Raw genomic sequence first — 20,385 nt, forward strand, 5'->3', positions numbered from 1 at the left:
CGAAATGCTCGGAGGAACCATAGGAAGCTGCATTGGCTGCTCTGGGGGGAAGGGGCAGACCATTTACTCTGGTTCCTTCTCCTAATGTCTCAGAGGGGAGCCCTCTAGGCTCCTAATTGTGCATCTAAGTGAACATAAGAGTGCCCCTAATTGCACATCAAATAAATAAGTAAATGCTGTCTGCTGAATACGTAACAAGGAGCAGCACTGTCATCCTCCCCCCACGGAGAGATTTCATTAAATATGGGCTGGTGAGTGGGCTACAGCTATCAGTGATGATTTGCAGATATTGAATATTCTTTCTAAGGTTTCTTTGGAGTCATGTGTTTCACACTGTTCTTATTTTAAATGCATATAGCGTCTGATAAAGCCTGATGGGCAGATCTTTATTCTGACTCTTCCTGGTGCCCCACTCGGAAAGCGTTTTCTGTTGTAAATGATAATGTTTTCTGATGATTCAATGGCTGGGCTCTCCACAGGACTGGGGAGTACAGACTACAGCCAGAGGACAGAGCACACAGCTCAGCTTGGTGCTGGTGGGAACTGAGTCTCGAGCATGGGAGAAGTGAATCACCTGAAACCTTTGGTCCCAGTGCTCCCAAGAAGAGGCAGATTGTCCCAGAGATCAGAGCTTTCAGAATTTTTCAGGCTCTGATCTAAGAAGTGCAGGGTCCTCCTCTAAAAGAGGGAGCCCTTTGTTACTGACTTCACCCAGGCTTATTTATCTCTGCCCCATGGGATCCTGGTTCCATGGGAGTTAATGAACAGTGTCTTTTCAGTATAGATCATTTAATTTTCATTCAAATGTTCTCAGTGAAGTAGAAACACTCTCGCTTATACCAACACAGCTGCCTGAGACTGACATGCCAGCTGATTCGTGGCGTGTCCCCACTGATGGTCACTTTATGTAGTGGCATTTACTCTTGTTTGATGCTTGTGTGTCTTTCCTTGGCCATAAATATAACCCAAGATGAAGCTTGATATTTTACTTCAAGTGTCCAAGTGCACTTGAACTGACAAGTTCAACTGATAATGTTTCATGAGTCCCTGAAGTCAACCAGACAGTTGTTGTTTAGTCGCTAAGTCGTGTCCGCCTCTTTGAGACCCCATGGACTATAGTCCTCCAGGCTTCTCTGTCCATGGGATTCTCCAGGCAAGAATACTGCAGTGGGTTGCCATGCCCTCCTCCAGGGGATCTGCCCGATCCAGGGGTCAAACCTGTGTCTCCTGCATTGGCAGATGGATTCTTCACCACTGAGCCACCAGGGAAGCTCAACAGGATGGGTACCTGGTGGAATGAAGGGCCGCTCACCTGTGAAGAGCTCCATTTCTACACATGGAGACATGTGCTCTGGAGAAGGAAGTGGCAACCCACTCCAGTGTTCTTGCCTGGAGAATCCCAGGGATGGGGGAGCCTGGTGGGCTGCCGTCTATGGGGTTGCACAGAGTCGGTCACGACCGAAGTGACGCAGCAGCAGCAGCAGCATGTGCTCAAAGGGAATGTGGCACCCAGGAGAAAGAAGGGGAAATCACCTATGTAGCTGCAACATTTTTTCTTTTTTCACCAACGTAACCCTCTCTGCACTTCTGTGACCACTGCTAAACCCAGACAGTTAGACATGAAAATACTGCCACTCCCGTTCTCCGAAACCTCACTCACGACAGTGCCTAAAATGATCACCCGACAATCATGGTAAAGAAGAGAGGCATGTTTGGCAGTGTATGAACAAGTGTGAAGGAGTGGGGAGGCAGGCTGAGTGAGAGGGAAAACATCAGTGGGTGAAGGAGAGAAACAACAGGCTTCAGTGAGAGTTGATGTTGGGGGGATATTTAATGACTTATAAACAATTCTACAACCTATCCTCAGACACTGTTTGGGATTCCATCTGCTCATTTTAAAAGACTCATCCTGGGACTTCCCTGGTGGTCCAGTAGCTAAGACTCTGAACTCCCAGTTCAGGGGGCCTGGATTTGATCCCTGGTCAGGGAACTAGATCCCACATGCCACAAATAAGACCCAATGAAGCCAAAAAAAAAAAAAAAGTCATCTATGTAAGTAAGGGCCACTATTCTAGTATAGATGGGAGCCTGGGTATTTTGTTTTTAGTTCTATGTGTGGGCTTTTTAGGCATTTGGGGGGCTATTCTTGCACACATCATTCTGAAATAGTTCTGAGCTTCTGAACATACTCAAGAGCCAAAACACCCTCTTGGGACATCCACACGTGCCTTGCTGTTCCTGACACGTGTGCCTTGAGGGCAAAGAAGCTATTTTTTTCCCCTAACATCAGCAGCTTACATTTTGGGCTGTGCTTCTGCGAGGCCACATGCCCATCTGTTTAGAAGATCCAGATGATAGATAGGGGCGAGTGATTGGGAGGGGCCTAGAATGCTCTCCCTGCTCCACCTACGAGGGACCCCGTGCTTTACTCCATCTCCCCCAAAGCCCCCAGGGCTTCAGAGTGAGGATCAAGCCGTGTAGGGAAGACTGAAACCAGAGTGGCAAACTAGTACCCCCAACCTGCAGAGAAGCTGGAACAGCTGTGGTGCTGCCCACTTTGGGACAGTCATTAGCTACCCGCTTCTTCTTGGGGCCCTTACGGAGGCACCTGAGTGCATTCTCACAGGAGACTGCTGAGGGCTTGTTTCTGGCGGTGTGCATGATCTGCTGATGCTACTGCGGCCGAGGACGCCGAGAGATGCCTCCAGCTCCTTTGAAGGCAAAGGTGAGGCTCACCCTGGTCCTGCCCCTACTTGAAAGCTGACTCCCACTGTCTCAGTGCCATAGGGCCTAGCTGCTGTAACTGGGTCAGAGTGTCAGGGAGATTCCTGCCTGGGCTGGAGGGGCAGCTGTTGCTTGCTACAAAAGGGCTTTCAGGTGCCCAAAACTGGGTGCCACTCCCCATTTCCTGAGTGCTGCAGGGGTCCCAGGTGGCGAGCTCTGCCTGGCCCCATTTGCCAGGGTGTGATTGCTGCCTGGAGGGCCATCCCTCATTCAGAGCTGGCCTGAACTTGAGCCCTGTGGCCAGCTCCCCAGGTGCAGAGGCCCTGCCGGGCACACCTGCCATGTGTGGCTGATCCTCCTTGAGTCTGAGTTCAGAAAGGACGAACCGCTGGCCTCTGGGGTGATCCTCAACTCTGGCCACCGAGTCAGAATTGACTGTGAGGCTTTCTAGACATTCAGTGGCTGGGTCAGAGATGAAAGAGGGGGGGATCAGGGGAGACTGGGGCCTTTCTCCATTCTGACAGTTTCATGTGAGTTTTCCATCTTTAGCTGAAGACAGATTTGGGGCACTCATACGTAAATGTGCACCAGTGGTCACTTTCCACGTGCCTGCGTCTCTTTAGATTCACAGGTCTGAAGCCTGGGAGTATGCTCTGTGCATTCAGAAGCTCTCAGGTGCCTTATATGGAAGAAAAGAAAGTGAAAGTGAAGTGGTTCAGTCGTGTCCCACTCTTTGCGATCCCATGGACTGTAGCCTACCAGGTTCCTCCGTCTATGGAATTTTCTAGGCAAGAATACTGGAGTGGGTTGCCATTGCCTTCTCCAGGGGATCTTTCCAGCCCAGGGATTGAACCCAGGTCTCCCACATTGCAGGCAGATGCTTTACCACCTGAGCCTACATGGAAGAGAGATGGTGATGGTGCTGGCTGTGAGCAAAAGGGACAGGCGCCCTGCCTCTTGTTCCCTGGAGCTGGGACTGCTTCACTATAGCTCAGGCTAAGTCTTTAGGGCCCATGGCAGGTCTCAGTAGAGGTGGATACCCCTTGGGCTAATGAAATTTCTGCTCTCTTCTCCTCATGGGCTTTTCAAAAGCCCGTTCTTAATTTTGTATTCCAATTGCACATTTACTTCCTAAAGAGGGCTCCCCAAGTTACAGCAAGGTCAGGGTGTCCCAGTCCCCAGCCTGCCCTTCAGCCTCACAGGGAATGTCACAATGGGGAACTGAAATTCACTTATGGCTACTGTAATTTTTTCAGTGTGCTGAGTACATCTCCTGCTCAGTACATCTCTGTTCAGTTATGATTTGGAAATTGACACTGTCGAGCTCCAACTGAAAACCCACTGCCTATCTGCCAAGGCTACCCAAATGTCCCATCAGCCTAAGACATGGTGTGTCCTAAACTGCTCTTCTCTCTCCTTCGCTCATATCCCAGGATCTGGTAGATCAAGAAGCCTGGGAGTTGTTCCAGGTTCTCCTCCTTCTCTGACTGCCATCCTCTCACTCCTTGCCATTGATCAGTCACAATACCTTCTAAACATCCCTCTTCCAATTCCCCTTCTCCATCCCCAGCACAGACAGCCACCCTCAAGCCCCCACCAGCTCACACCTACATTAGTGTAATGATGTCTCAGTCTGCGAGTATTATCCTGTATCACTCCACTTATCCTCCACCAGCTGTCAGAACAATGCTCCTCTGGCTACAGAAGTAAAAAATGGCCACTCGTCTGCTTCAGAAGCTCCTGCTTCCTCAAAGAGGAAATCTTCCTAGCAAATCCTCAGGATTCCGGATGCAGGAGCCCCATCAGCCTCCTCTCCCGCTATGTTCCAGCCCCAGAGGCGCCGTGTGCTTCTCCATCACACCATGCTCCTCTCCTTCGTGGTGTGTGTCTCCTCACCCCACTTCAATATCTCTGTCACCACCATAAAACACAACTTCTTCTCCGTAAGCCCAGCCAATTCACCATCAACCCTCACATAGACCGGTCTTATCTGTAAGGTGCAATCACTACACCTCTCTTTCTAATAGCCTGGCAGGACCTGAAGACCTGATGTGTGTCTTATCTCAGCACCCTGTGGCCTGCTTGGTGCATAGAGGGTATGCACAACACATTTCTGAAGGAATGAAGAAATCAATGTATAGTGACTCTGATGGCCTGGTTGTCCCTCAGTTAGTGACAGACTTGAGAATCCCAAATGCTTCCTTAGGGGACACAGAAGCATGCAACATTTTCAGTAACAACTCAGTTTGAATACAGTCAATATCCTGAATACATGTATTCACTTGTTAACATTTTTAATCCACTGACCTGCATAAAGTCAACCAATGAGAGTAAATTCTCTTATTCAAAGGGTGATTATTCACACATTTTGCTTCCTACTTTTCATTATTTTGAAGTCTCTTTTGGAGTCTTACAGGGATAGTTACAGTTTATTGAACCCCTGTGCTGCATTTTGCATGTTTCACAAATATCAAGGCTACCTCACTACATCTAAAAACTTCATTATCACCTCAATTAGAGAAACAAAGCAAGCTTAAACATATTAATAAATCGAACTGAGCACGTACCAATACTAGTTAGCACGTTTTCCAAAAACATTCAGAGGGAGGGAAGAGTTCAGCCATGGGATTTTAACGAATTCCACTGTAGACTCTGTCGTCCAAGCTGGCCTTGGTCTCCAGCAGTGGGGCAAGTGAGAGATGCATATATTGTTACTAGGACTGGGTTAAAGGATCTAGGAGTCTCTGTGGCTCTTGCAAGCAGAAAAAATAGCCAAGCAGATGAGACAGAGGGGACAGTCAATGTACAAATGAACTTATTTACAAAACAGAGGCAGACTCAGACTGAAGAGAACAAACTTAAGGTTGCCGTTGGGGAAAGAGTGGGGGGAAGGGATAGTTACAGAGTCTGGGATAGGCATGTGTACACTGCTACATCTAAAATGGATAACCAACAAGGTCCTACTATATAGCACATTGAACTCTGCTCAATGTTATGTGGCAGCCTGGACGGGAGGGGAGTCTGGGGGAGAATGGATACATATACATGTATGGCTGAGTAACTCTGCCATTTACCTGAAACTTTCACAATGTTGTTAAACAGCTAGACTCCAATATAAACTAAAAAGTTTAAAAAATAAAAAGAAGAAAGGAGTAAAGAGAAAATTCAAGAAAAAGCACAGAAATTTATAAAGGTTATAAGAGAAAGAGGTAAAAAAGAAACAAAGTTAAGAGTGTTTGAAGAAGTACAGACCCAGTGACTGAGAAAGACAAAGAAGAAAAACTAAGAATGCAGAGTCCAAATCACATCTCACAGCAGGAAACTGGAGGGGTTTTGAAAATAGTCACAGAACAATCATCCCTGGAACAGCCAGGTTCCTTCTGAATTGTCCCCAAGGAAGAATTCCTCCATCACAGGCTCAGGATCTTTTCATAGAACTTAACTGACTTACTGATCAATTGAGTGAAAATCCTCCTCAACACAGAGCCACTTTTTCTCTATCAGTTTAATGAGAAGCTGGCTAAGGGCAGATGTCCACTGGATAAGACTACAATAAGCTCAGATGTGTAGCGTGGATTTCAATCCTGCTCATGGATAAAGCAGCTTGGAAAGTATTCTGCAGTGACATAATGAACTCATACGGCTTCCTCCCTCCAAAACCAAAAGCAAGTGTGGTTTTGATAGACTTTTAATCTGTATTTCAGGGTCTGATTCGCATACCGTCTCCCCGTTTTCTTCTCTGCCTGGAGGAGCTGAATGACAGCTCTCGCCTCAGAGACATTTTTTCCATTATAATTTTTCAATTTGTTCTGGTCTGAAAAATGTGTAGAAATGAAAACAGAGAAAATCCAAGTCCTGTGTCCCCTTCAAACATTCTGTTTTGGCTTCACCGTGACTCTATATACTCTGTTAAGCTTCTCTTTCTTTTTTGGCAAGTGGTCTTATTTCTTCCAGATTTCTGATTGCTTCTAACAAGCCAGAAAATATTTACTGGATTGGCAGGCAAGCCTCTCATGCTTCTTTATTTTTCACCTCTTTTTGACCTACGATCTCTTCTTTTAGGTTCCCCCCTCCCTTTCTAAAAAAACAAAAAAGAAAACCTTTGGGAAAACTCAGATTAGCCTCAGGATTCAAGAGAGACACTCCTTCACATTCCCATTAGCTCAGCATCCCAGAGAATGAAGGGCCAGAATGGTCTGTCAGAGTCCTATTGTTCATCTGCTCTGGGTAAGCTGACCTAGTCTTCTTGTTGTATATGTGCTAAGTCGCTTCAGTCATGTCTGACTCTTTGTGACCCCATGGACTGTAGTCCACCAGTCTCCTCTGTCCATGGAATTCTTCAGGCAAGAATACTTGAGTGGGCTGCCATGCCTTCCTCCAGGGGACCTTCCCAACCCAGGGATCAAACTCGCATCTCCTGTGTTTCTTGCATTGCCAGGCAGGTTCTTTACCACTAGCGCCACCTGGAAATCTCCTAGTCTTCCTACCTTAAATAATTTTACAGCTTCTGTTTCCTTAGTGACAGGAAGGAAAAGTATTTGCCCAGAGAAGGCAGACTGGATGAGTTTGGAGTAGTCTGTATACACCCCACTTATCAGGAGACTGGGGAGCCCAGAGGCCCCGAGGGCTCACGGCTACAATTTTTGTCACTTCTCAGCCTGTTCCTCCCTCCACCGGAGCACCACTGGCCCCACCAAGGAGAGCATGCTTACCTTCCTGGGCTTGACTTTATCATGGTAGTCATACTGGAAGATGCCTTTGTAGCTCAGGCCCAGCCACCACGGTATCCCTTGCTTGTCCTAGGACATCAAAAGGAGCACGGGTAAGCGGGACCAGAGGAGAGAAACACGAGCCAAGAGATCTGCTTCATCTGAAGACAAAGGGAAAAGCAAATTCTTTGACAGGGATGGAGCCCACCTCTCCACGATTTACCTTGACAGGTGTGCCCTGTCATCAAAGGATGCTCAGTGATGTGACTTGGAAAGTGCTCTGGGCTGGTGACCCAGCTCCACTCCTAACCAGCAGCATAGCTGTGGTTGTCTCCCCCATTCTGAGTCAAAAGCAGATGCCTTGTTCTCCGTTCTCCTTCGAAGACTTTAGGTTTTCAGCGCTGCCCACCTCCACTCCCTGCCCCCCCAACTAAGGAAAATCTGAGAGATGCTGAGCACTGACAAAATGACCTTCCGAGCCGAGAAACTGTCATCGGCTGTCAGAGCTGGAAGGAACCATGGAAACTATGAAAGGTGACCCCCCTGAAAATTTTGCCTTAAAAGATTTTAATTTTTTTTTACAGCAGTTTTAGGTTCATGGCAAAATTGAGAGGAAGGTACAAAAATTTCCCATATATTCTCGTCCCTACACGTGTACAGCCTCCCCTATCAATAACACCCCACACTGGAATGGTACTTTTGTAGTAACTGATGAACCTACACTGACTCATCTCAGTCACCCAGAGTCCATAGCTTCCCTCAGGATCCATTCTTGGATTGTACATTTCATAGGTCTGGACAAACGTGTATAGATATGTATCAATCATATAGTGTTGCACAGAGTATTTTCATTGCTCTAAAAATTCTGTGTGTTCTTATCTATTCATCCCAGGTTCTGGCAACCAGGTTTGTCTTTTCCAGGATGTCATTTAGTTGGAATCATACAATATGCAGCCTTTTCAGATTGACTTCTTTCACTTAGTAATATGCATTTAAGACTGCTCTAATTTTTAAAAACAATTTTTTTTGAGTAGGGTTGATTTATAACGCTGTGTTAGTTTCTTCTGTATAGCAAAGTGAATCAGTTATACATAGATCAACTCTTCTTATTTTTTCTTAACTTGTGCATCTCTTTCTTATGTTAGCTATTTTTTTTTGTTTTTGATGTGGACCATTTTTACAGTCTTTATTGAATTTGTTATAATGTTGCTTCTGTCTCATGTTCTGGCCCTTTGGCTCCAAAGAACGTCGGATTCTAGATCCCTGGCTAGGGATCAAACCAGCACCCTCTGCATTGGAAGGGAAAGCCTTAACCACTGGACTGCCAGGGAAGTCCCAAACTCCTCTCATTTTAGACAAGGAAATCATGCAAATGTTGTGTCCTACTGTACTCAGGACCCTCCCTCTCCCCCCCGCCCCCAGCAGGCTGTTGGCAGTGCAGGGCGAGCAGGTGCTTCCCAATGTGTCCTGCTCACTTACGAGGACAGTGGCTTCCAGGCTGGCCTGGGTGACTCCGGCTACAGGACAGAGTAACAAAATTGAAGCCTAGACACTTCGGGGGCAGAATGAGAAATGCCAAGACCCTCTGTCTATTCCTTTAACAGAGACCTCTGGCCCCCAGATAGTAAATCTCCATTCAAGTAGGGTGATTGTTAACGAGACGATCCCAAATGCTAGGAATTGGCAGTGAGCATATCAAGCAGCCTTTCCCTGGATTTGTTCTAATTGCCACATGGATGAATGACCTAAGAGCCCACGGTGGATGTCCTGAAAGCTCAAAGTTGGCTTCAGGGTTTTGCGGGGCATGAGTCTGTGCTTCAAGGTAAGCACAAAGGTAAAAAGCAGAAGAACTACATTTAAAAATTTTAGAACAGCTTCTAAATTTCTGTAATGGTATAAAACTCCCGTCTCTGGAAAGTGGCCATGTCACTACACTGATTTTGAAGAACAGAACAAGAGGACAGATGAAAGCCACTGTGGTTCCAGATTGTTGAGGCAAGAGGTATTATCACACCAAGACATGTGGCATCTGTGAAATTTACAAGGAAGGCCACCAAACAGTGAGTCTCCATATAGTTGTTTAGGCTCTTTCTCTAAATAAGTGGGAGAGCACTCCTGCAAGCTTGAGAGTCCAAAAGTCAAACACACAGGCACATCTGGCACCTAGAGATTCACACGGTCTGTTTCCGGTCTCTCACAAATAGCAAAGGAGCATATTTCTAAAGTTTTATTGTATGGCAGATAGCATGCATATCAGAGGTTGTCCTTTCGTCAAGTTCTAGGGCTGACGAGGAAACAGAATTCAGGTTTACACTGTGTTCGTAAAACCCAGATGAAGTTCCATCTTAAGGCCTTTCCATCTAGGTATCTCAACCTATCTCAATAGTCTTCTAATACTTAGAAAATTTTTGTGGAGTAGTTGGAGAAGCAAATTTATTAATCTCTATTTTATTTGTTTATTTTATTATCTATATACACACATATATTATTTTTATTCATTTACTTCTGGCTGTGCTGGGTCTTCGCTGCTTCTCGGGATTTTTCCCTAGTTGTGACGAGCAGGGGCTACTCCCTAGTTGTGGTGTGCCAGCTTCTCCGCGTGGTGGCTTCTCTTGCTGGGAGGCACAGGATCCAGGGTGGTTCAGCGTCAGTAGCTGTGGCATATGCACTCAGTAGTTGCAGTTCCCAGGCTCCAGAGCACTGGCTCAGTAGTTGTGACACCTAGGATTAGTTGCTCCACGACATGTGGGATCTTCCCAGACCAGGGATTGAACCCGTGTCTTCTGCACTGGTAGGCAAATTCTTTACCACAGAGCCACCAAGGAAGCCTCTATTTATTTTCAATATGTATTTATTTATTTAGTTGGGTCTTAGTTGTAGCACGTGGTTGTCATGTGGGATCTTTCATTGTGGAACTTGAGCTCAGCAGTTACAATGCAGGGGCTTCTGGAGCTATGGAGTATGAGCTTAATTGCTCTGTGGCATGTGGGATCTTAGTTCCCTGACCAGGGATTGAACCTGTGTCTCCTGCCTTGCAAGGTGTTTCCTCAGCCACTGGACACCAGGGAAATCCCTTAATCTCTCTTTTAATTATGAGCAGCAGAGGTGAGATCATGCTTAGAACAAACAGCAAATCAGAGAATGGAATGGAGTCAGGGATTCCTGAATTACTGGCTCCATTCATGAATTCAGACCTCTCTGCTAAACAGCACCGTGGAATATTTCCACAAGTGACAGAGAGACTCACAGTTTGATTTCTGTGATATGCCTCTTGTAATAATGTCAGGACTAACACTGGGTCCTCCTACTTCCTTTATGGTAGCAAGATAGCAAAATGGACATGGGTTCTAGACTCAGTCACAGTGTAAGAGTTGAACCCTGGCAGCCAGCAGGGGGGATTTTGAATCTCTTTTTCATGATTAATTCAATTTTCTTTTGGGGAGTTGACTGCCCACTGATTTCAGGGGCCATATCCCTGGGCAGAGCGGTACAGGGATTGTCTCCTTAGATGATTCACACTTTTCATGTGGGACAGAATTTAGCTCAGAAGGCCAGGTCATATTTCTCATGACAAGACTATAGCTTAGACTTGAGAAAGACAGGGATGACTGCCATGGTTCTGAGTTCTGTGCATCATGGTGAAGAGAGATGAAGAGCTTTCATTGGTGGAAAGGGTGTTGGAAGGACATCAGGAAGAACTGAACCACTGCAGGCTGTGATAGATCTGGAGATGAGCTGCTGGGAGGGACTGGAGTTCCCATATATGCCTCAAAACTGGGCTCCACAAATATCACTCTGATATCTGTTCCCATCATGGAAATATATACATCCAACTACTCAATTTAATTCTCAATAAAGGCACTTGGTAAATATTTGCTGAGCACCTACTACATGCCAGGCACCATGTCAGATTCTGCTGGATTCCGGGAATATATAACAGAATACAATACAGTCCTTGCTATCAGAAGGCTGCAGTTTAGAGGAAGATACAGGCCATTAAATGCACACCAAGGATGTGCAAAATGCCATTGACACAATAATGAATGAAACATAGCACACTCTGGTCTAAAAGAATTAAAAAGTATAGTCATGTGGGGCTTCCCTGGTTGTCTAGTGGTTAAGAATCCACCTTGCAATGCAAGAGATACTAGTTTGATCCCTGATCCAGGAACATCCACATATCATGGAGCAACTAAGCCTGTGTGCCACAACTACTGAAGCTCGAGTGCCTAGAGCCAGTGCTCTGCAACAAGAAGCCACCACAATGAGATGGCCAAGCACCACAAGGAAGCGCAGCCACCACTCACTGCAACTGGAGAAAGCCTGCATGTAGCAACGAAGACCAGTCACAGACAAAAAACAAAGTAAATAAACAAATCTTTAAAAAAAATACAGTCAGGTAGAAACATGGGGAAGGAAAGTGGTGGAAGAGCCTGAGAATATTGGGTTGCTTGGTGGGACTGTCTTGAGTTCAGAAGCGTTTTCTGTTTCTTTTGTCCAGACTTGGGGCAATGACTTTGATGAACTTCACGTTGGGGTAAATGAAGGAAATGAAGTTATCCTTTCTCAGGATAGAAAAAGGAGCCTGGGAACATCATTATCCATTATTGCAAAGAAGGGATCCCAGTCTTGGACATTATGTATCAAATGTAAAAGAATTTACAATGGGGCCAGTGTCACATTGGACCTGCCATCAGCATATTTAAGAAGATAGAGGCTGTTGATTTCTCAACCCATAGTCCCACTTCTCCTATTTGGCTGCCTAGGTGGCATTTGACCACCAAGAGAAACATTGTTGATTCTGCTTAAGTTTTTGTTCTCTATAGTTCCTTGGAATCTTCCTACTGAGAGGCTCTGTGGTCCTGATCTCCAGGATTCTTCTGAGAATTGAAAGGAAGTAGGCATTTATCACACCCACTTCACAAAAGTGAAAGTGAATTTTGGAGAGTCTTTGAATCAAGTCTTACTACACTGGGGGGGGGGGGGGGGCGGTGTTCCATGGTCCCAACTCCCCCAGCATGCGATCTCCCTGACTGAGTCCTCCCCAAACCCCAAAAAACTTCACTAAGATTAAAAAGAAAGAAATGAGAATCTTTTTAGGGCATGTTGGCAATGTTCACCAAATGAGCTCACTTACCTTCACTGCGTAATAGTGAACCCCATAGGTTGGGAGAGACTCTACAATGCTCATGTAGCTGTTAAAACAAAACAACACACACATGCACACATGTGGTTATTCAGCAGGACTGATATCATACATCCATTGGTGTCTGTGTCTACATGATAAAGTTCTCAGAATGGTTATTACTTGAACATTAAATGGAACCACCACCCACTGGAGTCTCTCTCAGAAGAACTGAACAATCCTGACATTTTCTATGTGAACATACACACAACCTCATCAGCACTGGGAGGGGCGGGGTACTTACTTGACGATGGCTTGGCCTCTTGTCTGGCCGTTGAGTTTCTTGTAGTGCTCGATGACCCGGTCCTCACTAGAACGAGAGGAAAACCTCAGTCTCCAGGTGACGGCCCCGAGCCCTCCTCATGAAAAGATCATGAGCCCCACATCCTCACGAGCAGCTCCAAGAAGCCAACAGCTCCTGGAAGAATGATTTGTCCCAGAAGCAGCATTTTGGAACCCAGCCGAAGTGAGATGTCCAGGGCAACAGAAGTACCAGAAGAGTCCACTTTCCCCTCAGAGGACTCACTCTCTTTGTCTTGAGTTTAGCTCAGGTTTGGGGGATCAGACTCCTTGTGGGAGCAGAGGATGAAAGGAGCATGCATCCCAGTTGGGAGGGATGCAGGATGAGGACAGGGAGATGGCTACTGCTGGAGGTCCACGTGGACACTCCTGGCAACCTCCATCGGGTCCTCCTCCCCCTCCTCACCTCCTAAATTCCATCTGCCCAGGCAGGGGGAAGCAGGTGTTGACCTCAACAGGACATTCATGGCCTCTCTACCCTGTTAGCAGTTAAGAATTGAGGGTGTCAAAGGAGGATGGGAAAGTTCAGGAATTTGGGGCTGGTTAACACAAATCACAGAGCAATAAAAGGCCCACAGGAGCATTGTGAGATAAGAAGGCAGCCATCGGAAGCCAGATGGGGACCCAGTAACCTTCTGAAATCTCAGGTCTAACATAGCGAGAGATTAGGTCGCTCCTTGAGGGCCATGGGGGCCTCACCCTCCTGTGACGAGGCAGACAGTGTGAAGGGCCTGTGGGAAGTAACCCTGTATCCTGATGCCTTTGGAAATGCCAAGCCCAACTCAGGAACCACATTCCACCTGCTGGGAGGTCAAGTCCAAAAGCTTGGCCTCTGAGACCCTGGAACCTTCTTCCTCGGGCTTCCACCGTACTCTTCCTCCCCACAGCCTGTGGACTCCACAATGGGAGGAGATTCTAGGGATGAACACTCAAGACCTCCTCAGTCGAACTTTACAAACTATGATTCATTTATTATCCCAGAGCGGATCAAAAGCCTTCTTTCACCCACCTCTTATTAGTGAGGTCACTTCTGGGGAGGGGAGCACACATTCTGTATGTTCATTACCTAGTACTTGGGGGTAGTTTATTTTTCTTCTAGTTACTCTCTTAATCTTCTGTGAATATCTCTGCATGTTAATATTCTGAAATTTGACTTGTGCAAGATTGGCCCCTGGCAGGAAAGTGTCTTTCCTGATGTCCCAGATGGGGAATGACTGGCTACGACGGGCCTTTGTCTAGCTGAGAGTCCAGTCTACGGGGTCCAAGCACCCTCTGTTCAGAAAGGGGCAGATGCGGCCATGTTTCTCCCTGGCTCCCACACACCTCACACCATGGTGGCTCTGCATCGAGGGGGACAAGGACCTCTCCTGACAGAAATTCTCCACAAGTGTCCTTGCTGAGGTGGAACGCCAGCCTCACAGACCATCAGAGTGGGGTCAGGACATTCTGGGGTCACCCTTCCAGCTTCCTCTCCAGCTGCCTGCTGAATCAAGAGCCGGGTGGGCACACGATGATGTAGCATTTAGGGAGGCTGACCTTCAGATCCGGGGTCAAGCCACACAGTATAGCTACAAGCCCGCTTCCTTCGTAGAGTCGCAAAGAGGGTCCCTGGCTCCCTCGGCTGGGATGGGGGTTGGAATTCAACACAGCGCTGTAGTGGTGAACACCAGTGCGGCTCAGGAAAAACACCAGCGGGGTCAGAAACACCGGCAGGCAGCTGTGCAGCTGTCCACAAAATAAATGGCCCGACCCTTGGGGCCTCACTGAGCCTGACAGCTGCAGGGATCTGCCACCCTCACCCTCTCCCGCCGTCTGAGACCCTCTGCGAAGCCTCAGTATCTTCCTACTTTCTTGGCTTTCCCCTCTCTGTCTGTCCCAGTGGAAACACTGTGGGCAGGTATGTGATGCCCTGCTTCCCGGGACCCCCTCCACTCCCCGTCCCTCCATGGGGCCTGACAGATGATCATGGCACCAACTACCCCTCCATGGGATTACTATCAGAGACCCACCAGCCAGAGGAAATGGAATCCCCAAACACCATTTGGAGGACACAGTGTTACATGAAGCAAAAAGGCAAGTGACCCAGCCTGATGGTGCCCCCGGGCAGGGACTGGGTCGTGCTATCAAGGTCAACCATCTCTGCACGCAGGGACCCCAGAAACAAGGCAACGGCCACAGGGCTCCCTGTCTTGGAGGAGCCGTCGACCTGCAGGGGCCAGTGATTTCAGAGTAAAGGAAGACATCCCCTCATGCCCTCTCTGGGTGTATTTGTGGTTCTGCATCAAGAGAAGCCAGGTCAGGGCCCTGATGCTACCTTGTCCCGGGGCCCTGGGCACTGTGTGACTCGATGCTACCCTCCCATAAGGAGATCATGCAGGGTGAGAAGTCCAAGCCCGTGGAACGCTTGGGGAAAATGAGCAGAAGGGATTACTGGGTGATGGCTTGGCATTATTGTGCACTGCTCACAACTTTCTAACTGCATTATGTGCTTGTTTATTAATATTCCTCTCTTAATTACAGTCTGGATTTGGCTGGTATGGTTAGTCCCATTTTACAGATGGAAAATCAAGGCAGCAGAGCTTCCTGGACTGTTATTACCCCACAGCTCAGAGACATGGCTGGGATCCTAAATGTACTGTTCTGCTCACTAGGCTGTAACGCCTTCCCTGGCTAGTGTGGACAGGATCCCTATGGCTTATTTAGGCCCGAAGGTTCTCTACTGCATCTGTGTGTGGGGGTGCCTTTTTTTTTCTTTTAAGCTATGCATAATGACAATGGTTCATCCCACTGGCTTGTTTGTGTACAAGCTGAGCTGTAGAACCTGGGGGTACCTGCTTCAAAAGTATCCCTCCCTCTGTCCTGTCATCCTCCTAGGACATTTAGACAGTAACATTTGCCTCTGGGTCCAAATGAGACCTGGGGAAAGTGTGGGCCTGGTCACAGAGATGCAGGGCTGTTCTGGCAGGACAGGTAGAGACATGGATGAGGATGAAGCTGTTCATACTGACAAAAGAGAGAGTACCAGCGTGAAGGAAGGAGTCATGGGTCAGTGATGATGTTTGCGCACAGAGCAGCTATGGAGATAACAGAAGAAAACCCAGAGACAGGAAGGAGAGAGAGAAAAGGGGTTCACAGCTCTGAAATGAGCAGCCAGGGTATAAACAACATTTGGAAACACACAAATGAGATAACTGAGGGATTCACACAAATGAGATAACTGAGGGATTCATTAGGCTCAAAGCAACTCCGACTCCAGACAAGCCAGCAACATTACAGCCTCTGCCGGCAAATACATTTCACCGGGTAGGAACTACCAGTTTTGTGAATTATCTCCTTGCAGCTCCAGTCCCTTCATCACTAGTTTCCTGAAAATAAACCACTGGGAGGACAGAGAAGGAAGCATAAGCAGCACAGGGAGCATAAGGAACTGGGGAGAGGTCAATCTGGTTCCACAAAAAGGAAACAAGAGTGCCATCTGGGGTGTTTGTATGTGCACGCTGCCAGGCGGGAAGTTTGGAAACTGACACATGCAAAGTCTTTGTGTGTTAAACCAATCTCATTCTTTGAAGGCAAATTATAAGGTCCTGAGCACTGTTCATCACATCTATGCTACCAAGAAAAGACTAGCAACAAACAGTTCAGAGAAATGAAACCGAGAATGCCAACACACAGGTGGAAGCTCACAGACTCAGGGTTCAGCCCTTTTATTTCCTGTCCAGCTGCCCCATTGTTTGGTCTCTTGGCAAGACATGATTTATGTCCTAGAGTTTCATCCTGCTAATGCCCTCCACAGTAAGACACACCCCATCCCAGCCAAAGGAATCCCCTAAAGCCACCCGGATGAGTGAACAACTAGTTTGGCAATGGGAAAGGTGTCTGGACAGATGAAATGTTATTAAACTGTAAACTTCATAAAGTGTATTAAAAGAAATGCTGAAAAGTCATAGTTATAATGTAACAAAATTGACTTGTTCTGTGATTTTTATCTTATTATTTTAAAATAAAAGCCCTGAAATTATTTGTTCTAGTTCTGTGAAAAATACCATTGGTAGTTTGATAGGGATTGCATTGAATCTATAGATTGTTTTGGGTAGTATAGCCATTTTGACAATATTGATTCTTCCAATCCATGAACATGGTATATTTCTCCATCTGTTTGTATCCTCTTTGATATCTTTCATCAGTGTTTTATAGTTTTCTATGTATAGGTGTTTTGTTTCTTTAGGTAGATATACTCCTAAGTATTTTATTCTTTTTGTTGCAATGGTGAAAACCTCGAGTAGCCAAAGTAACCTTGAGAAAGAAGAATGAAAATGGAGGAATCAACCTGCCTGACTTCAGACTATACTACAAAGCCACAGTCATCAAGACAGTATGGTACTGGCACAAAGACAGAAATATAGATCAATGGAACTGAATAGAAAGCCCAGAGATAAATCCACGAACCTATGGTCACCTTATCTTTGACAAAGGAGGCAAGGATATACAATGGAAAAAAGACAACCTCTTTAACAAGTGGTGCTGGGAAAACTGGTCAACCACCTGTAAAAGAACGAAACTAGAACACTTTCTAACACCATACACAAAAATAAACTCAAAATGGATTAAAGATCTAAATGTAAGACCAGAAACTATAAAACTCCTAGAGGAGAACATAGGCAAAACACTCTCCGACATAAATCACAGCAGGATCCTCTATGACCCACATCCCAGAATTTTAGAAACAAAAGCAAAAATAAACAAATGGGAGCTAATGAAACTTAAAAGCTTTTGCACAACAAAGGAAACTATAAGCAAGGTGAAAAGACAGCCCTCAGATTGGGAGAAAATAATAGCAAACGAAGCAACAAAGGATTAATCTCAAAAATATACAAGCAACTCCTCCAGCTCAACTCCAGAAAGATAAACGACCCAATCAAAAAATGGGCCAAAGAACTAAACAGACATTTCTCCAAGGAAGACATACAGATGGCAAAAAAACACATGAAAAGATGCTCAACATCACTCATTATCAGAGAAATGCAAATCAAAACCACAAGGAGGTACCATTACACGCCAGTCAGGATGGCTGCTATCCACAAGTCTACAAGCAATAAATGCTGGAGAGGGTGTGGAGAAAAGGGAACCCTCTTACACTGTTGGTGGGAATGCAAATTAGTACAGCCACTATGGAAAACAGTGTGGAGATTTCTTAAAAAGCTTGAAATAGAACTGCCATATGACCCAGCAATCCCATTGCTGGGCATACACACCAAGGAAACCAGATCTGAAAGAGACACGTGCACCCCAATGTTCATCGCAGCACTGTTTATAATAGCCAGGACATGGAAGCAACCTAGATGCCCATCAGCAGACGAATGGATGAAGAAGCTGTGGTACATATACACCATGGAATATTACTCAGCCATTAAAAAGAATTCATTTGAATCAGTTCTAATGAGATGGATGAAACTGGAGCCCGTTATACAGAGCGAAGCCAGAAAGGTAAAGACCATTACAGTATACTAACACATATATATGGAATTTAGAAAGATGGTAACGATAACCCTATATGCAAAACAGAAAAAGAGACTCAGATGTATAGAACAGACTTGTGGACTCTGGGAGAAGGCAAGGGTGGGATGTTTCAAGAGAACAGCACTGAAACATGTATATTATCTAGGGTGAAACAGATCACCAGCCCAGGTTGGGTGCATGAGACAAGTGCTCGGGCCTGGTGCACTGGGAAGACCCAGAGGGATTGGGTGGAGAGGGAGGTGGGAGTGGGGACTGGGATGGGAAATACATGTAAATCCATGGCTAATTCATTTCAATGTATGACAAAAACCACTGCAATGATGTAAAGTAATTAGCCTCCAACTAATAAAAATAAATGGAAAAAAAGTAAAATAAATAAAATAAAATAAAAGCCCTTACAAAAGCCTAACAAAAAGTGCTTTTGGTTACAGAGTCATAAGAATGATTAGGGAAGTGGCGTTTTGCTTTCAAAGGATGGTGGTTGGGGCTCGCTGGCCCTACAGTATTTCAACACACTACCCAGCCATGCAAAACCCACTCCACTGTGACCTGAATCACAATCTGCGAACGGTTCAAGTGCCCAATTCATTGAGAATCAGTAGTGTAGGGCCTAACAGATGAACTATGGTGTAATGTTACACAGCAGCTACATCAGGAGATATGAAACATTGTGGGAAAAGAAAAGAATCAACCTCCCTCTTCTGCAAAAAAGAAACCCCTCTCATCCTCCCACAACTCAAAACCCCACACATGCTGTCATCAAAAGACAAGGATCCCAAAGCGAAATTCTAGCAGTTCATGAAGGGTTCTCCAAGGAGGCAAGGCATCCAAAGTGAAATTTTAGAAGTTTTCCCTTTTATTAAAAAAAAAGAGGAAAAGAAAGAAAGAAAATAGGGAAAAAAACGGCTCTCATATTCCGTGTCATTTAAATAAATGCAAAAAATGGATTCACGAAGGCTCGGGCCACTCGATACAGTGTGGAATTGCTCTGATTGGAGACCAGGTTGACCCGTGGTGGTGGGGAGGGTGGACAGTCGCCAGGAGTCCCTTGCCTCCTTAGGAGGGGCTCCTTCCTTGGGGGGATGGCTGGGGCGTGCAGAGGAAAGGGGCTTACCAGTAAGCCAGGGAGGGGTGCTCCTTCAGGGCCTGTGTGGGAAGCGCTGGCAGCTTCTTCAGGTCCGTCCTCACCACTTCATTGCTGCAAGACAGGGGCACACAGGGGGCATGGCAGAAACACGGTTGGCCCGGGAGAAGACCACCGCACCACACCAGGAGACCCGACCCCCGCCATCTGGTCCTCACACCCCATGTCTGTGCTCCTTTAGTGAAAAGTGGTGCTTTCTTTGCACTGATTTACTTGAGAGCCACAAGGGGACGCACAGCATGCAGAGCCCGGGGCCTATCCTTGTGGTGCACACAGCAGGGCAGGGATCCCTCTGGGATGCCTGCGGGTCCTTTTCAAGCCCGGCATGCCAGGCGGGTGCAGATGAGTGTCCTTGGGCAGCAGGGATGTGGGAGGGGGTCATCAGTGTCCCCGGGGGGCGGGGGGAGGGCCTCAGGGAGCTCCTGGGGGCCCAGTCGTGGGGTCTGAGAATGGAGTTGTTTTCGACTGTTTTCACCGTGAACTGTTTCCCTCATTAACCAATAGGCCAGTTTTCTTTGCCTGGATTAGCCACATGCTAGAAACTGTTGTCCAAAATATGACAAATCAATAACATTTGCTCTTTAAAATCAAGATAATTAAAAAATTCTTTATTATATAAAATGTGGTGTTCTTTATAAGATGCTATTGGCCTGTTAATAAGGCATGATTTCACTATATTAAGTTATCTACATTCAGAAATCACTGGTCTAGTGTATTAACCTCTTTCTTCCTAATTAAAAAAGAAATTCCCCCCCGCTTATGTTCTGAAACATGATAATTAAAACATATTTTCAAATTCTCAAAAA

General features: G+C 46.3%; 1 protein-coding gene across 9 annotated transcripts in view; it reads right to left on the minus strand.

Annotated features, from left to right (window-relative positions):
- Positions 1-20,385, minus strand: part of FRMD4A (FERM domain containing 4A) — a 683,539-nt gene that overhangs the window by 98,642 nt on the left and 564,512 nt on the right. For all 9 annotated transcript variants that reach the window (XM_020881295.2, XM_020881294.2, XM_020881296.2 and 6 more), the window contains 4 exons: positions 19,550-19,633; positions 12,863-12,928; positions 12,571-12,628; positions 7,437-7,523 (listed from right to left, as the gene is read on the minus strand). In XM_020881295.2, the coding sequence (XP_020736954.2) occupies positions 7,437-7,523; positions 12,571-12,628; positions 12,863-12,928; positions 19,550-19,633 (295 nt within the window). The remainder of the gene's footprint in view (positions 1-7,436; positions 7,524-12,570; positions 12,629-12,862; positions 12,929-19,549; positions 19,634-20,385) is intronic.

Source organism: Odocoileus virginianus, chromosome 9 (assembly GCF_023699985.2).
Source record: "Odocoileus virginianus isolate 20LAN1187 ecotype Illinois chromosome 9, Ovbor_1.2, whole genome shotgun sequence".
NCBI classification, from domain to species: Eukaryota; Metazoa; Chordata; class Mammalia; order Artiodactyla; family Cervidae; genus Odocoileus; species Odocoileus virginianus.